Raw genomic sequence first — 13841 nt, 5'->3', positions numbered from 1 at the left:
AGAAAGTGAGTTGTTTGACCTTTTCTTTTCATTGTTTGGTTGAAGAAAATGAGTTAGAAAATGATAGTATTTGATCAAATTCACTTCATCTCGAGAGAGGCAGGAAAGTCCAATTTCCAAATCTAATTCTTGACAACCCATATTATTATTATTTTCAACTTTTCTTCCTCGGTATAAAATCTATTATTTTTTATAGACCCCTCTAAAACCAATTTAACTATTAACATTTCATCAATTTGGCTGAAAAAATAAAAAATATCCTTATTTCTTATTTTAAATACTCTTTTCAATTAATGGTATTTATGTCTTTTTATACTTAGACAAAGGATATATATATATATATATATATATATATAACCTATGGCTTTAAAAGGATATACACATAAATTTAGAAATTGAAAAAAAATTACCCATACAATTATAAAACTCCGTATGGGTATAGATATAAATAAAACTTTTTATTTTTATTTTGAAGTTCTAATTTCTGTCTCTTATTTTGTTTTTCAATCAAATAAAAAAAAATTAACAGTTCTAATTTCACTCCCTCCATCTCACTAAAGATTAGGAAGAGGTAAGCTTTTGTTAGAAAGTAAATTCCATAAGAACATCTAATTTCCAATATTATTTTGCTTTCCTCGTTTTCCAATAACCAAGATGGTCTTACTAAGTCAGCATGAAGCATGGCTAATTGAAAAATATGCAAATTTCCCCTACCCTTACTTCAAAATTGCACTCTCCCCCTCCTCCAATCCAGCCATCGTATCGTACAACGGCTTGTTCATCGTCTCCGGCAAGTAAAACGCAAGAACCCCCCCTACCACTCCACACAATCCAAACACCCCAAAAGGCAATCTTTCTCCCAAGACCACCACCAACGGCGCCAGTATCGCCCCCATCTGCGCCGCCTGCGTCGCGCATCCGAGCGCCGCGTTCCTCACCACCGTCGGAAACAACTCCGTCGTGTAAATAAACAGCAAGTTATACGTCGCCGCCATTCCAAATATCCCCAGGATTCCACACACCATCCTTACCACCTTCCCTTCCGCCATGCTTCCGACGATGCAGAACGCTCCGCTTAGCCACATCGTTCCGACGCCGAGCGGCTTCCGGCCGAATCGGTCTAGTAAGAGGGCGGTGATGGCGAAGGCCGGCATCTCGGCGGCGGCGTTGAGGAGGACGGTGAGGTAGAGGTTGGTCTTGAGGTTGACGACGTTGAGGCTGAGGCCGTAGTAAACGACGGAGCAGAGGAAGTTGATGGAGACGGCAAGGACGAGGCGGATGCGCGTCGTTGGGGAGCGGAGGACGTCGACGATTGACCCCGAGACCGCGCGTTCGACATCGACTTTTTGGTGTTTTCTTTCGTCTTCTTCTTCCTCCTCTTCGTCGAGTTTTAATGTCGCGTTGCTCGGTAGTTTCTTGCCGTTCGTCCTCGCGATCGAGCACATGACGTCCATCGCCTTTGCCGTCTTGCGGCGGACGAGGTACCACCGAGGCGACTCGGAGACGAATGGTAGGATGGTAATTAGGAAGAGTAAGGAAGGCAGTGACGTGACTACGTAGAGGGGGCGCCAGGATTGGAAGAGGTAGGCGATGCCGGCGAGGACAGCGATGCCACCGGAGAAGAAGTAGAACGTGGACATGCCGGCGGCGCCGCGCTTCGCAGGTCCGATGGGCTCGGTGGCGAGAACGAAAGCGCAGAGGCCGACGCCGCCGGTGCTGATGCCGGTGAGGAAGCGGAGGGCGGCATAGAGCCAGTAAGTCGGGGAGAGGGAGGTGAGGAGGCCGAAGATGGTGTTCAGGATGCAGACCACCGTTAGGGAGCCTTTCCGGCCGAGGAATGAGTCGGAGAGGTGGCCAAAGATACCAGCACCTATATAACAAATTATTATAAATCAATTATTGCAGAAAAAGACAACCGATATATATATATATATATAATATAGCACGTTGTAATTTTAAAGAGCAGAGAGAAGAGGGCCTGACAAATGTGCGTCAGGTATTAACATACTACTTGTCAAAGATTCCGAATACTAGTGGAAATCGATAAAGAATATTTCAAGTTTCAATGCGCTCAGGCGGCTCAGCCTAGCCAGCCCATTGAAAATTTTGTCCACCAAACTTATTATATCTAAGATTGAATGAAGATAAGAGCTTAGTATGAAGAACTAATAAAAAGAAAACAAATAGATCAATCACTTAGCATAGTCGCTCACTACTTGGTCATCTATGCTAAAAATATTATATTAATTAACTACTCACGAATTCTCTATAATCATGGAATGGCAACAATAAGAGATATCTTAAATGTTAGTTGCTACTAATAAATAAACATTCTTTGATTAATTAAGAGAAAAAGATAGGGTTCTATCAAATGGAGGTGAAGTTACCGATGGTACACCCGGCGAAGAACGCCGACTGGGCCAGCCCGACCTTATACCTCTCCCCGCAGACCAACCCCCACTGCGCCACCGTGGACGCCGCGGGCCCACCGGCCCACTCCCACCCACCCGAACCGGGCCGGCACGGGTCTCCCCCGCACCGGTCCGGCCCGAATCGGCACACCCGATCCGGTTCGCGGTCGGCGAAGATCATAACCATGGTGTGCATCGCCTCCAGGGCCCACGCCACTGACGTCAGCACGAAGTGCCGCAGCTGCCACCGCCCGAACTCCCCCGCGTGCCGCCGGAGCATCTCGTCGATCCCCATCCGCTCCTCCTCGCCGTCCGACCCGGGAAGGAGGGTTTCGTGGAGGCCGCCCCCGCCGTCCGATCTGTTGGATCCCATCACTCTGCCTCGTGAGTCGGATCAAAGAGTGCGGGTTATTCTGGAATCTGGATATCGAGAGTTATGATTTAGGTTACCTAGTTATCCGAATAGATTGCTTGGATAGGATTGATGAGTTGGAGATTTAATTTGAATGGTCCCGTGATTCATTAACTTGACTAGCTTATTTGACCTTTGGGTCTTACTATATGATAATAATTTCTTCATTGATATGAAAGTTCGATAAAAAGGTTGATAAAGATACGAGGGATAACATAATTTCGTTTGGAACTCTTCGAGAGTTAAGATGGTTAAAGCTAAACGGGGGTCCATTATAGAAGGTTGTGTACCAATGGGCCGGGCTGGGCACAGCCCAACAGTATCTGAGGATTTATTATTAAAGCAGGATAAAAGTTTGCATCTTAACCACGCCACGTGTATATATATATCTCAACTTAAGCATTTAGCTTTCCCTCCTATAGTATAGACTACTTTGCAATAGTTAGATTTTGAATCTAAATTTATATTTCTATAACTATGGACCAAAATACTTATACTTTACTCATGTATTTTATTTTTAATATCTCAAGTAGTCAAACTATTTTTCTTTATAAAAAGTTTTTTTTCTTAAATGATAATATTTTGTTATAATAGTTTTCTTACGATGTGTTTCATAGATAAGAAGTGAAATAAAGATGATAGCGAAAGTTAAGTAAAAAATATTCAGTAAAATTGATAATTATGATAATTAATAATGATATATAATATATAAAAAAGTGAAAAATGTTTACAAAAGTAGAGAAAGAATAATGTTATGTCCACAAACACTCTGCAAACACTTTTGACAGGATATTATCTTATTCATTAATAGTAATTGTCATGATGCTACGTCATTTTATTTATAAAATATTTAATTTATTAGTAATATTTATTCGTAGAATATTTACTATATCAATTAGTTAAATTAATTACAAATAAAAATAACCTTTACTATGTTTTTGAAGGTCGCCAAACTTAAAACATCAAATAAAGGATATTCTCTATTCTATTAGTTGTCTAAATTTAACTTGGGTTTTTTTTTTTAACACACTAAAAGCAAACTACAAAATGTACACTGTATCTGATAAATTTCCTTTACAATTAAAGTAACATAATTTTGTTTGGGGTGGGCTTGTGCCAACACATCACTAATCCCATCTAAGATTTGTTGGTGTAGGTCATCAACTCATCTCAACTTTATATTATACATTATCCCCCTTGCCTAACTATGGTTTAGTTAACCAATCCTATTGAAAAAAGACCAACTTAATTATCTTGGAGAATGGTACAATAGTGGAATGGATGGAATGAAGTCAGAGATGAACAAGTTAGGCTAACAATATTTCTTTACCAACTCTTTCATATTAATGAGAGTTAGATTGATCAAATGCACAGTTTCTGACTTTCTAGCAAATTAGAACATGCCACCATGACATGGGTTTTATTTATTTATTTATATCTATTCTGTATGTGAGAATTGAGATCCAATCAAGCAACAAGCTAAAATGAGATCTGCATAAAAAATTCTACTGTACTGCTACATAGTCACATAGATCTAGCTTTCACGTGAGCTTTATACATAAATAATTTCTTAGAGGTCTTCTAACAAAAGTACATTAGACGTAGATAATATATAGTGATTAGTGGCTCAACCAATGGTTATATGTAGATGTTGACTTTGGGGTTTGGTTCTATAGCAGAGAAAAGCAAAATATATTTAAAGTGATTATAATTAGAAATGAAGGAATAATCGTATGCCAAAAAACAGTGGTTGCTATGGTAATTAAAAACTCTAGTTGTATTTTTAATCAGCATCACAGAAGATATTTGTAAATCTAGGGACGCATATATTTTCCCTACAAATTTTATTCCTAAATCTTAGAAAATCCCAGTCCTCCTCGAGATATTTGTAAATAGTATAGTATGAATTCCAAGCATTCAGTCGTTCCCAAGTCCACGATGTACGTATAGTTCCACAGTAGATCAGGGCTGGGATCACCGTCCAATTCCGTGGGACCCACAGCACCTACTTGCCGCCACGCTCATCTCATCAATCATGAATGGACTTTTCTTCACAGTTTCACCGACCCCCCCGGTATGTGAGGCAACGACAGCCAAAACGAACGGGGAAGCAGGGGTATTTCCGTCACTTCACAAAATAAAATTCCACCTTCTGTTTTTTGGTTTAAAAAAATTCCCACTTTTCGCTCACGTCTGGTCTCGACTTCCTTTTCCTTTTTTTAAATTTTTAAAATTTTTATTTATCTGTTCATCTTTTTGGCAAGTTTTAAGTCGTCGTCGTCTTCTTCTTCTGAGATCTCTAAACAAAACCCCGTCGGTTCCTAGCACTCCATTTCCAAAGATTTCGCTAGAACTGGAAGCAGAAGAGGTGAGGCCTCCACTCTTGTCGTTATCGATCTAGGGTTTTAGGAATAGGCATGTTTCGGTCCCTGTTTCTGAGATCTACACCTCTTTTGTTGTTCTCCACTGGGTACTTCCATCTCATTTGGCGTTTTCTTCGTTAATCCTTTTGGTTTTGGCTTTGCACTGTCTGGACTTTTGTGATCGGCGTTGTTGATTTGTGCGGTTTTGGAGCTAAATTTGGCCTAATTTTAATGCAAACAGCCACTTAATTGTATTATTTTATTTTTGTCACTTGTTATGTGATAGATTTGTGATCTGATAGCGTAATTCTGAATCTCTGCATAGTTGCATTATTGAATAGTGATAAGGATGTTTGACTAGTTATATGGCAATGGTTGTGCTGTTCTTTTCGAAACGCCATTTCTTGGTTTTTGTTCTGCTTGATGTTGACTCAGCTGAGTTGGCAATCCGATCCAGACGCTATTAGTGATTTTGGAACTAAACCAACGTATGATTTCTGTTCTTTTAATTAAAAATCACTGCTAGGATAAAGCTTTGGATATGTTTTGCAGGAATTCTCATGGTGGGTGTACTACACGATTTGTAGAATTGGGGGTGTTTGGAGGCAATGAAGGGAGTGTCATGGGGGCTGATCATAGGAGTCACGATTGGTGTGGTGATTGGGGTTCTTTTGGCTACTGGTGCATTGCTCTGCACTGCCTACCGCAGAAGGCGATCACAGATAGGTAATAGCAGCTCAAGGAGGGCATCAACCATTCCCATCCGTGCAAATGGTATCGATGCTTTCTCAGAGATTTCAGATTCGACTGCTGGTCAGGAATCACCCAAGCTCTCTGGAGAAAGGGGTACATCTCTTTGGCTGGAAGGGCCCAAGAGGACGAATGTAGTCTCAGTTTCTGGGATACCCAAATATTCTTACAAGTATGATCACCTATTCCATCTGGTGTTATTAGATTGCTCAATGATTTATTCTGCTGATCGGCTTCCCATAATATTCTTAGCAATTATTTTATCTCGAGACCCATATGTGCACAAGTAATTAATAGACATAATACTTCACCTTCTCAAAGGATCAATTCCTTCAACTGAACATAAACAGCAACTTGCACAGATAAATAGGAAAATAAAACAGGAGAAACACTTTACATCACAACATTATCTTGATTATTCTATGATGCCTTTTTTGATAACATTCAAATATATTGTTGAGTTGTTGCAATGGATTACAGCCATTGTCCAAAGTCTTAGTTTTGGTTTCAGCTTGGTTAAAAATAAAACCTTTCGATCAGTTTCTACTCTAGTTTTACTGTATTGGTTTGGAGCATTTTTTTAATAAATAGTCTTTTTAATCTTATTTTTTAATACATCACACAAAATCTAATAGTGTTTAAGCAATGAGGTTAATATCGAGTTAGGAACAAGTTGGGTTCCAGTCAAATCCAATTTAAAATTTAAAACATATATTAAAAAATTGTTATTAGAGTTGTTTCGATTGGATGCTAGTTTCAGGGCGCAGCTTCGGAAAGGATAGGACTGAAACACGAAATGTTTTGGGAAACTTCTCGGTTTTGAGTGAAATTTGAAACCATGAATTTATGTATTCTTTGATGTGGATAGCAGGATATGAGATCTAACGGAAATTAGACGATGAAGACAACTGTCAAGCCAATTCATAGATCCTAGTTGGCCCAATAACCAGAATAACTAGGCAACTGTTCCTGTTGTCATTGGTAGGATTTTTCATTTTTTGAATTCCGTTGAGGGTAAGAACTATGTAGTTATTAATGAATAACTTTCATAAAGGCTAATCTCTTAAGAGTTCAGATAGATGTATCATTTAGGAATTCATATCGAGCATGTTATAATCACCACATAACTGAACTGCTGTTTCTTTTCTGGGACAAGTAGATGGGCTATGGTTTGCTATTCCGAAATGTATTGTAACTGTATGTTGATTTGTGATTCATTTTCATAAGAGTTGTCCTCTTTAATTGGATGATAGGATGTAAAGTCCTTGAGGATTCTTGTTTAATATTGATAAAGTTGGTAAAAGTTATAGAAGTTATTTGAGCAGTGCTTATTTTCTCTAGAATACTGTGGTTACAACGCTTTCGCTTTCTTACCCTTATTATGATCTAATTGACTTTAATGGGCATCACCAATACTTGTTTTTTAAGGGATTTACAAAAGGCGACTGGCAATTTTACAACATTGATAGGTCAAGGGGCATTTGGGACTGTTTATAAAGCTCAGATGTCTACCGGTGAGACTGTGGCTGTTAAGATGCTTGATACTAGTTCTAAGCAAGGTGAGAAGGAGTTCCAAACAGAGGTCAGTTATAAATCCAAGTCCATGTCTCTTTTTCTAGCTTCTGATTTCTGAGAATTGTTTATTACTCTTCTAACAAAATGTTAGATTTGCCTGATGGAATATATTATTGCTCTAAATTTATTATTTGCAGGTTCTGCTTCTTGGCAGACTACATCATAGGAATCTTGTCAATTTGGTGGGTTATTGTGCTGAAAAAGGGAAACATATGTTAATATATGTTTATATGACTAATGGAAGCCTTGCTTCTCACTTATACGGTATGTCTTGGCTGATCTTTCGCTATCTCTATAATTTATGATGAATCAATGTATTGGATCTTGGTAAGAATTTATTGTCGCACTTATCCAGGAATGTAATATTCTTGTCTTCGGTAAAATTTCAATAGGATTTAATTAATTATAAATGGCTTGATAGCCCTCAAATTTGTTGAGGACCATACCTGTATCAGAGCTGAACAATGAAAGAAGAATCTGTTAGGTGGCTCCAAATTATTAGGACCTGAGAATTTATAATTGCGGTATATATAATTAAGTGGACTGGGTTATTTAGAATGAAGGCAGTGACAAAAATTGTGCATTACTCTTTACCCAGAGCCTCAGATGACATGTATTAATTGTTCCTTTGATCATGCAGGTGAAAACCATGAACCATTAAGCTGGGGTTTGAGGATCAATATAGCTTTGGATGTTGCCAGAGGCTTGGAGTACCTCCATGATGGGGTAAGCTCCCATATCACATTATTGGCAGGGAATTTTATGTAATAAAGTACTTGACAAGTTTATTGGTCTGTATCTGCCTTAAAATGCAGGCTGTCCCACCTGTAGTGCATCGTGACATCAAATCTGCCAACATATTGTTGGATCGTTCCATGAGGGCTAGAGTATGTTACCCTTAAATGCTTCTCCTTTCAAACAATTGTTGAAAGCGAAAACACTTACATATCCATCAATTTACCAGCTAGCTGGCTATGATGATCCTTACCATTATATTTATTGGATTTTAAGTTTTTCCACGGACGATCAATTTTTTCTTTTGTCTTAGCATATTTTCATTGTTATGTATAGTATAGCACATCAAGACTAGTATGATTCTTGCAGCCTATGTGCCATGAAATTACATAAATATATAGAGATTGCCTGACGTGCCAAACTCTTCTGTTATCTTGTCCAGAAAGCTGCAACATCACCATTTCCCAAATATTCTCCGATAATGGGTATTGTCCTCGAGGGTTTCAATAGAACTATAGACAGTTATTCTCTATTTTGAAATCTTCACCTTCGGACTTTATGTTTTACTAACATGATTTTTTCAGTGCAATTCTTGAGTTCACATAATATCTTCTTAAGTAAATAGAGCTTGTTATCTTTTCATAGATATATCGAAGTGATTTAGCTCTATGATCATGGCACAATTTGCTTTCTTTTTCTCATGATTTTTCACAAACAATTTCTACTTTCTGGGCCAGGTTGCTGACTTTGGACTTTCAAGAGAAGAGATGGTTAGTGGTCATGCATCTAATATCAGGGGGACTTATGGTTATCTTGATCCTGAGTATGTTTCATCAAGGTCATTCACGAAGAAAAGCGATGTGTACAGCTTTGGCGTTTTGCTTTTTGAATTGATCTCTGGCAGAAACCCGCAGCAGGGCCTTATGGAATATGTTGAACTTGTAAGGCCCTTGTCTGATCTATAGTTCCAATGCAATATTTTATGTTAATATTACTTGCTGGAATGACATATCTTCATAGATCAACTTTGACATGGAAAGATAACAATGAAGGCAATAATTGGTTTTATTTCATTGTTACAATTGACATATAATATGTAAGTAGCCTAATCATTTTCCTATTAGAGCTATAATGTTTTGTACAAACTACAAAGCATGGTAAATGTCAGAGTATGTTCACTGTCGTTTAGTATTTGATAATGATATCTACAAAAACAACTACTTTGTGCTTCTCTTTCTTCTAATGTAATTTCTTATTTAACCGACTGATTCTTGTCGTGTTCATGCAGGTGATTATTATGTCGGAGTTTATTTACTTGGAATATGTTCTAATGTGAAAATTTGTGAATCAGGCTGCAATAAATGCCGAGGGAAGAGCTGGGTGGGAGGAACTTGCAGACGACTGTCTAAATTGTACATTTGATATAGAAGAGCTCAACGATGTAGCAACGCTAGCATACAAATGTGTCAGCCGAGTATCCAGGAAACGACCTTCAATGCGAGATGTGGTCCAAGTACTGTCCCGCACCGTAAAACGATGCAACAGCAGAAAGCATCATAGTAAGAGGTTCTTGCCTCTCGCTGCAGAAGAAGAATCTATTGATTTGGAATCTTCAGTCTCAGAGCACCGCAGGGAAGAATCCATTGAGAGCATGTCTGATCTACCAGACGTTTGACAAACTTCATATCTGCTTCATTTTTATTTCCTTTTATCTTTTCAGTTGTAATTCTTTGCTTCTGTTGATAGCTTGTCTTTATTTTTTTCATCACATATAGTAGGCCCGAGGAGTAAAAATGGCTGTAGTTTTTTTTTTTTTTTTTTTGATACTGACAAGTGACAATGGGCTGGGACTTGAAAACGTCCCGTGAATTTTACTTTTTGTAACATAAGCCTTTTATATAACCATCTGCTGTTCAGAACCAGAAATAGTGATTGCTTCCAGCCTTTTTTCTTGCTAAGCTAAATTCTAATTTGCATCCTTTATTTAACATAACAAGGGAAGGGAGTGCATACTATGCTAAGCTAAATTCTATGAACTAATCTTAGGAAAGTGCCTAATAACCCATTGCATTAATGTGTTTACCCTTCTGTTTTATATTTTCAGCTCTTCATACTTGTACCATTATGCTAATGTCTAATATCCATTTAATTATGAGAAAAGCATGGCTCATTACCAGTAAAGCCATTAAGTGAAGTTGCCTAATAAACCATCGGCCCGTCCCTAGGTAACAAACACCTTGTAAGCCAAGAAGCAAGTACTATAAAAAGACCGGTCAATTATATCCTGCCATGAGTCGCAGTTTTCATACCATTGCTGTCTCATTACTGTTGATGCAGTTCCACAAAGTATGCAACTTATTTGACTTGTTCTGGTTTTACCATTTATTATGACACACAAATATATATATATATATATAATTTTTTTTTTTTCTTTTCAAATTCTCAGAGAATGATGGGAGTTTCTTACAGGTGTCATTAGAGACTAGGGAGTATCACAACTACTCGCCTACACTTTAAAACCTAAAAAGAAACAATTAACAAAATACGATATTTTAATAAAATGAGACTTATTTGGAAATTTATCATGCCACCTGGCAAATTTATCCTTATTTATTCACGACTCGAGAGAGAGAGAGAGAGAGAGAGAGAGAGAGAGAGAGATATGTTAATTTAATTTGTCAATAAAAGTGTACCTTAGAAAGATTTTATGTTTGTGTTCCATGGTCCCAGGTGCCAAAGATTCCAGGCCTTTCATATCCATTTGTCTTTTTCCCATTAAAATGCACAAATTTGCTGTTCTGGGCCTCCCTTGTTTTTGGTCTCTAGCCCCTGCTTGCTTGTCCCTTTTCTTCCATGAAGACCCACGAAGCTATTAGGTATGTAAATATCCTCACTCAACTAGAATTCCTCGAATGGGTTTTTTGGTTGGATTCCTCTATCTATCTGGCTCCTATCTGAATTGAGTTGTTGCTAGCATAGCTGGAGGTATCTAGACAATTTGTCTGGAGATGCAATGAACTAGAATGGACATCTCTTCTTCTCAAATAGGCAAGTCTAATGGAGTTTCCTCTTTTGTAGATGGAAGGGGATCACATTCGCTCCTTACTTAGTGCTACATTGTTGCTGAAATTAGAAATCTTCTGCACAGGAGATTTATGGAGCATTGAGGGCCAAAGACCCAATCTTTAAGGGTGGACAGAGACCTAACTGGAAAAGAAACAAGATGCCAACAGTGTGGTTTTCCCTGAAGAAATCTCTTCATTGCAAGTCAGAGCCTTCAGATGTGTATGAGCCCAAGGCCAAGGGGCATCTCACCACCATCTTGACAAGGAAACCATGCAGGTCTGGTTGCTCCAGATCCATAGCCAACCTCAAAGATGTCATCCATGGGGGCAAGAGGGAGCTCAGGAAGCCAGCAGGGTGCAGCCCAAGGTCCATTGGGAGCAATGAGTTCATAAATCCATTAGCCCATGAGGTGGTCTTCAGTGGTTCAAGGTGTGAGCTCAAGATCACTGGCTTTAGGAGCGGTGATGGCCATGAAGGTGGTGCAGGGGAGGGCTCTACCTATATGGGGACATTGAGAACTGCAACACCAGGATCTAAGGGAGGGTGCCATAGCCCTCTTCTCATGAGAGGCAGCTCCACCCCTCCAAGGAAGTCCCACGGGCTGTTTGGTGATAGGGAGGATTCTGGATTTGAGGGTTCCTCTATTTCTGATGCTGTCTTTGGGAGTGGTCGTGGAGCTCATCGTGTTTCACAGGGGAACTCTACTACTCTGACCTGTCATAGGTGCCGCGAGCAATTTGGGAGGTGGGAGGCCTTGGAAGCACATCATCTCTCCAACCATGCAGGTCAGGCTTTGTTCCTATTTCCTAAAGTTTTTTTTTTTCTAATCATTATTATAGGAGTTTTGCTTGTTCCAATCCTTCTTGCTAAGTTTTTCTTTTGGGTTGCTTGCTTCTAATTATGAGTTGCAAATATTGGTTCTTTGGGCTGAATCGTTGCAATTTAGCATGATGTACCTCATAAATGGTGATGATTACTATGGAAATCCTGTATATTCCTTCCATCCTTGAATCAGAATTTTTCTTGTCATTATTTTCTTTAGTTATGTATAAGGTTTCGTTAATATATTATAGGTCCATGAGAAATCTGGCAGGTATTCTGTTAGTAATTTATAAATGCTGTGCTACGTACCTTTTTCTGGTGTTTCTTCCTCTTTTCTCAAGGCCTATTTCTAGGCGCCAAATATTATTTGCCACTACATCCAGATACTGGGAGTAAAATGAAATAAAAACTTGGCAGATGACTGGATACTGGTAATTTCTGATACAATTAGAAAGAGGAATGTGCGATCTAAGCATAATCCAAAATGCTGTGAAAAAGGTTTATTTCATTAACTAATTTTTAAGGTTGGATAACTTGTCAGTTTCTCTTACATCATGTTAATTTAATAGCAACCCAATATGGTACCTCTAAACTGCTTATTTTTGTTGAGATCTTATGAAAGCATTAAATCCTTAAAATGAAGTATCAACCAACCCTTTGTGCATGTCTATAGCCAATCTGGTACGTGTCACAATCACACCTCTACCAACATGAGCATTTCAATACCAATTCTGGCATTTCGTGTTTCTAAGAGTTCCAAGTTATTACTTTCCTTAGAACTGTGATCGCTTGTCCTCCTTACCTTACTCTTCTTTTAAGATATTGAAATTCGCAATTCTCTGTTGATCCTGCAGTTACTGAATTGCTTGAAGGTGATTCTTCTAGAAAGATAATTGAAATGATATGCAAAGCAAGCTTGTTAAAGTCTGACTACAGTAGTGCCAGGATTGAGAAGGTCTTAAAGGTTCATAACATGCAGAGGACTCTTGCACAGTTTGAAGAGTACAGGGATACGGTGAAGATCAAAGCCAGTAAGCTTCCAAAGAAGCATCCGCGTTGCCTAGCCGATGGCAATGAGCTATTGAGGTTCTACGGTACAACAATTTACTGTTCTCTAGGGATGAACAGCTCTTCAAGTCTTTGTACGTCAGTGAAGTGCAATGTCTGCCGTATAATTAAGCATGGATTCTCCGCAAAGAAAGAATTCAGGGGAGGTATAGGAGTATTCACAACATCTTCTAGCGGAAGAGCATTAGATGCCATTGAAGGACTTGAAAACACCTCTTCGAGGAAAGCCTTGCTAGTTTGTAGAGTCATTGCAGGGAGGGTTCATAAGCCCATAGACAATCTGCAAGATTTTTCCAATCAGTCAGGTTTCGACTCTGTAGCAGGGAAAGTTGGTCTCTATGCCAATATTGAGGAGCTCTATCTTCTCAATCCACAAGCTCTTCTACCATGTTTTGTGGTTGTATGTAAACCTCGAAGGGAAGATTCTACTTTTGGAAGCGAGTAATAGTCTCAAATGCTTTTACAGCCATCACGTTAGATTGTTGTGGAGTCCTTGGATTCATTTTGCTGGGAAATCTTTTCCTTGTCTCTCCTGCTTGTTGACTGATGTCAATTCTGGTACCTTTTCAACTTATCCATCAGTCTTTCTTTTTCCTCGTGTAAGTGGCTTCCATTCTTTATCTATGTTAATGACATGCA

At 38.8% G+C, this 13841-nt stretch overlaps 3 protein-coding genes across 4 annotated transcripts; 2 read left to right on the top strand and 1 right to left on the bottom strand.

Annotated features, from left to right (window-relative positions):
• Positions 1–594: 594 nt before the first annotated feature.
• Positions 595–2927, bottom strand: LOC140788076 (organic cation/carnitine transporter 4-like). Its single transcript, XM_073137186.1, has 2 exons — positions 2388–2927; positions 595–1870 (listed from the first exon to the last, which is right to left on the bottom strand). Exons 1-2 carry the CDS (start codon positions 2782–2784, stop codon positions 717–719), a joined length of 1551 nt encoding a protein of 516 aa, XP_072993287.1. The 5' UTR covers positions 2785–2927; the 3' UTR covers positions 595–716.
• A 2103-nt stretch (positions 2928–5030) lies between these two features.
• On the top strand, positions 5031–10172 carry LOC140788079 (calcium/calmodulin-regulated receptor-like kinase 1). The gene is made up of 8 exons (XM_073137190.1): positions 5031–5191; positions 5739–6108; positions 7365–7518; positions 7649–7775; positions 8152–8237; positions 8327–8398; positions 8984–9187; positions 9598–10172. The coding sequence occupies exons 2-8, from the start codon at positions 5795–5797 to the stop codon at positions 9919–9921; spliced, it is 1281 nt and encodes a 426-aa protein (XP_072993291.1). The 5' UTR covers positions 5031–5191; positions 5739–5794; the 3' UTR covers positions 9922–10172.
• Positions 10173–10883: 711 nt separating this feature from the next.
• Positions 10884–13798, top strand: LOC140788078 (uncharacterized). 2 transcript variants are annotated; one of them, XM_073137188.1, is made up of 3 exons: positions 10884–11122; positions 11325–12097; positions 12989–13798. In XM_073137188.1, exons 2-3 carry the CDS (start codon positions 11470–11472, stop codon positions 13645–13647), a joined length of 1287 nt encoding a protein of 428 aa, XP_072993289.1. In that variant the 5' UTR covers positions 10884–11122; positions 11325–11469; the 3' UTR covers positions 13648–13798. The 2 variants fall into 2 exon arrangements, with proteins under 2 accessions (XP_072993289.1, XP_072993290.1); XM_073137189.1 differs by having other exon boundaries at positions 11112–11231.
• The last annotated feature ends 43 nt before the right edge of the window (positions 13799–13841 follow it).

The sequence above is a fragment of the Typha latifolia genome, chromosome 5 (assembly GCF_019914945.1).
Source record: "Typha latifolia isolate L0001 chromosome 5, TyphaL0001v2, whole genome shotgun sequence".
Lineage (NCBI taxonomy): Eukaryota > Viridiplantae > Streptophyta > Magnoliopsida > Poales > Typhaceae > Typha > Typha latifolia.
This window is presented reverse-complemented; position numbering and strand designations above follow the sequence as displayed.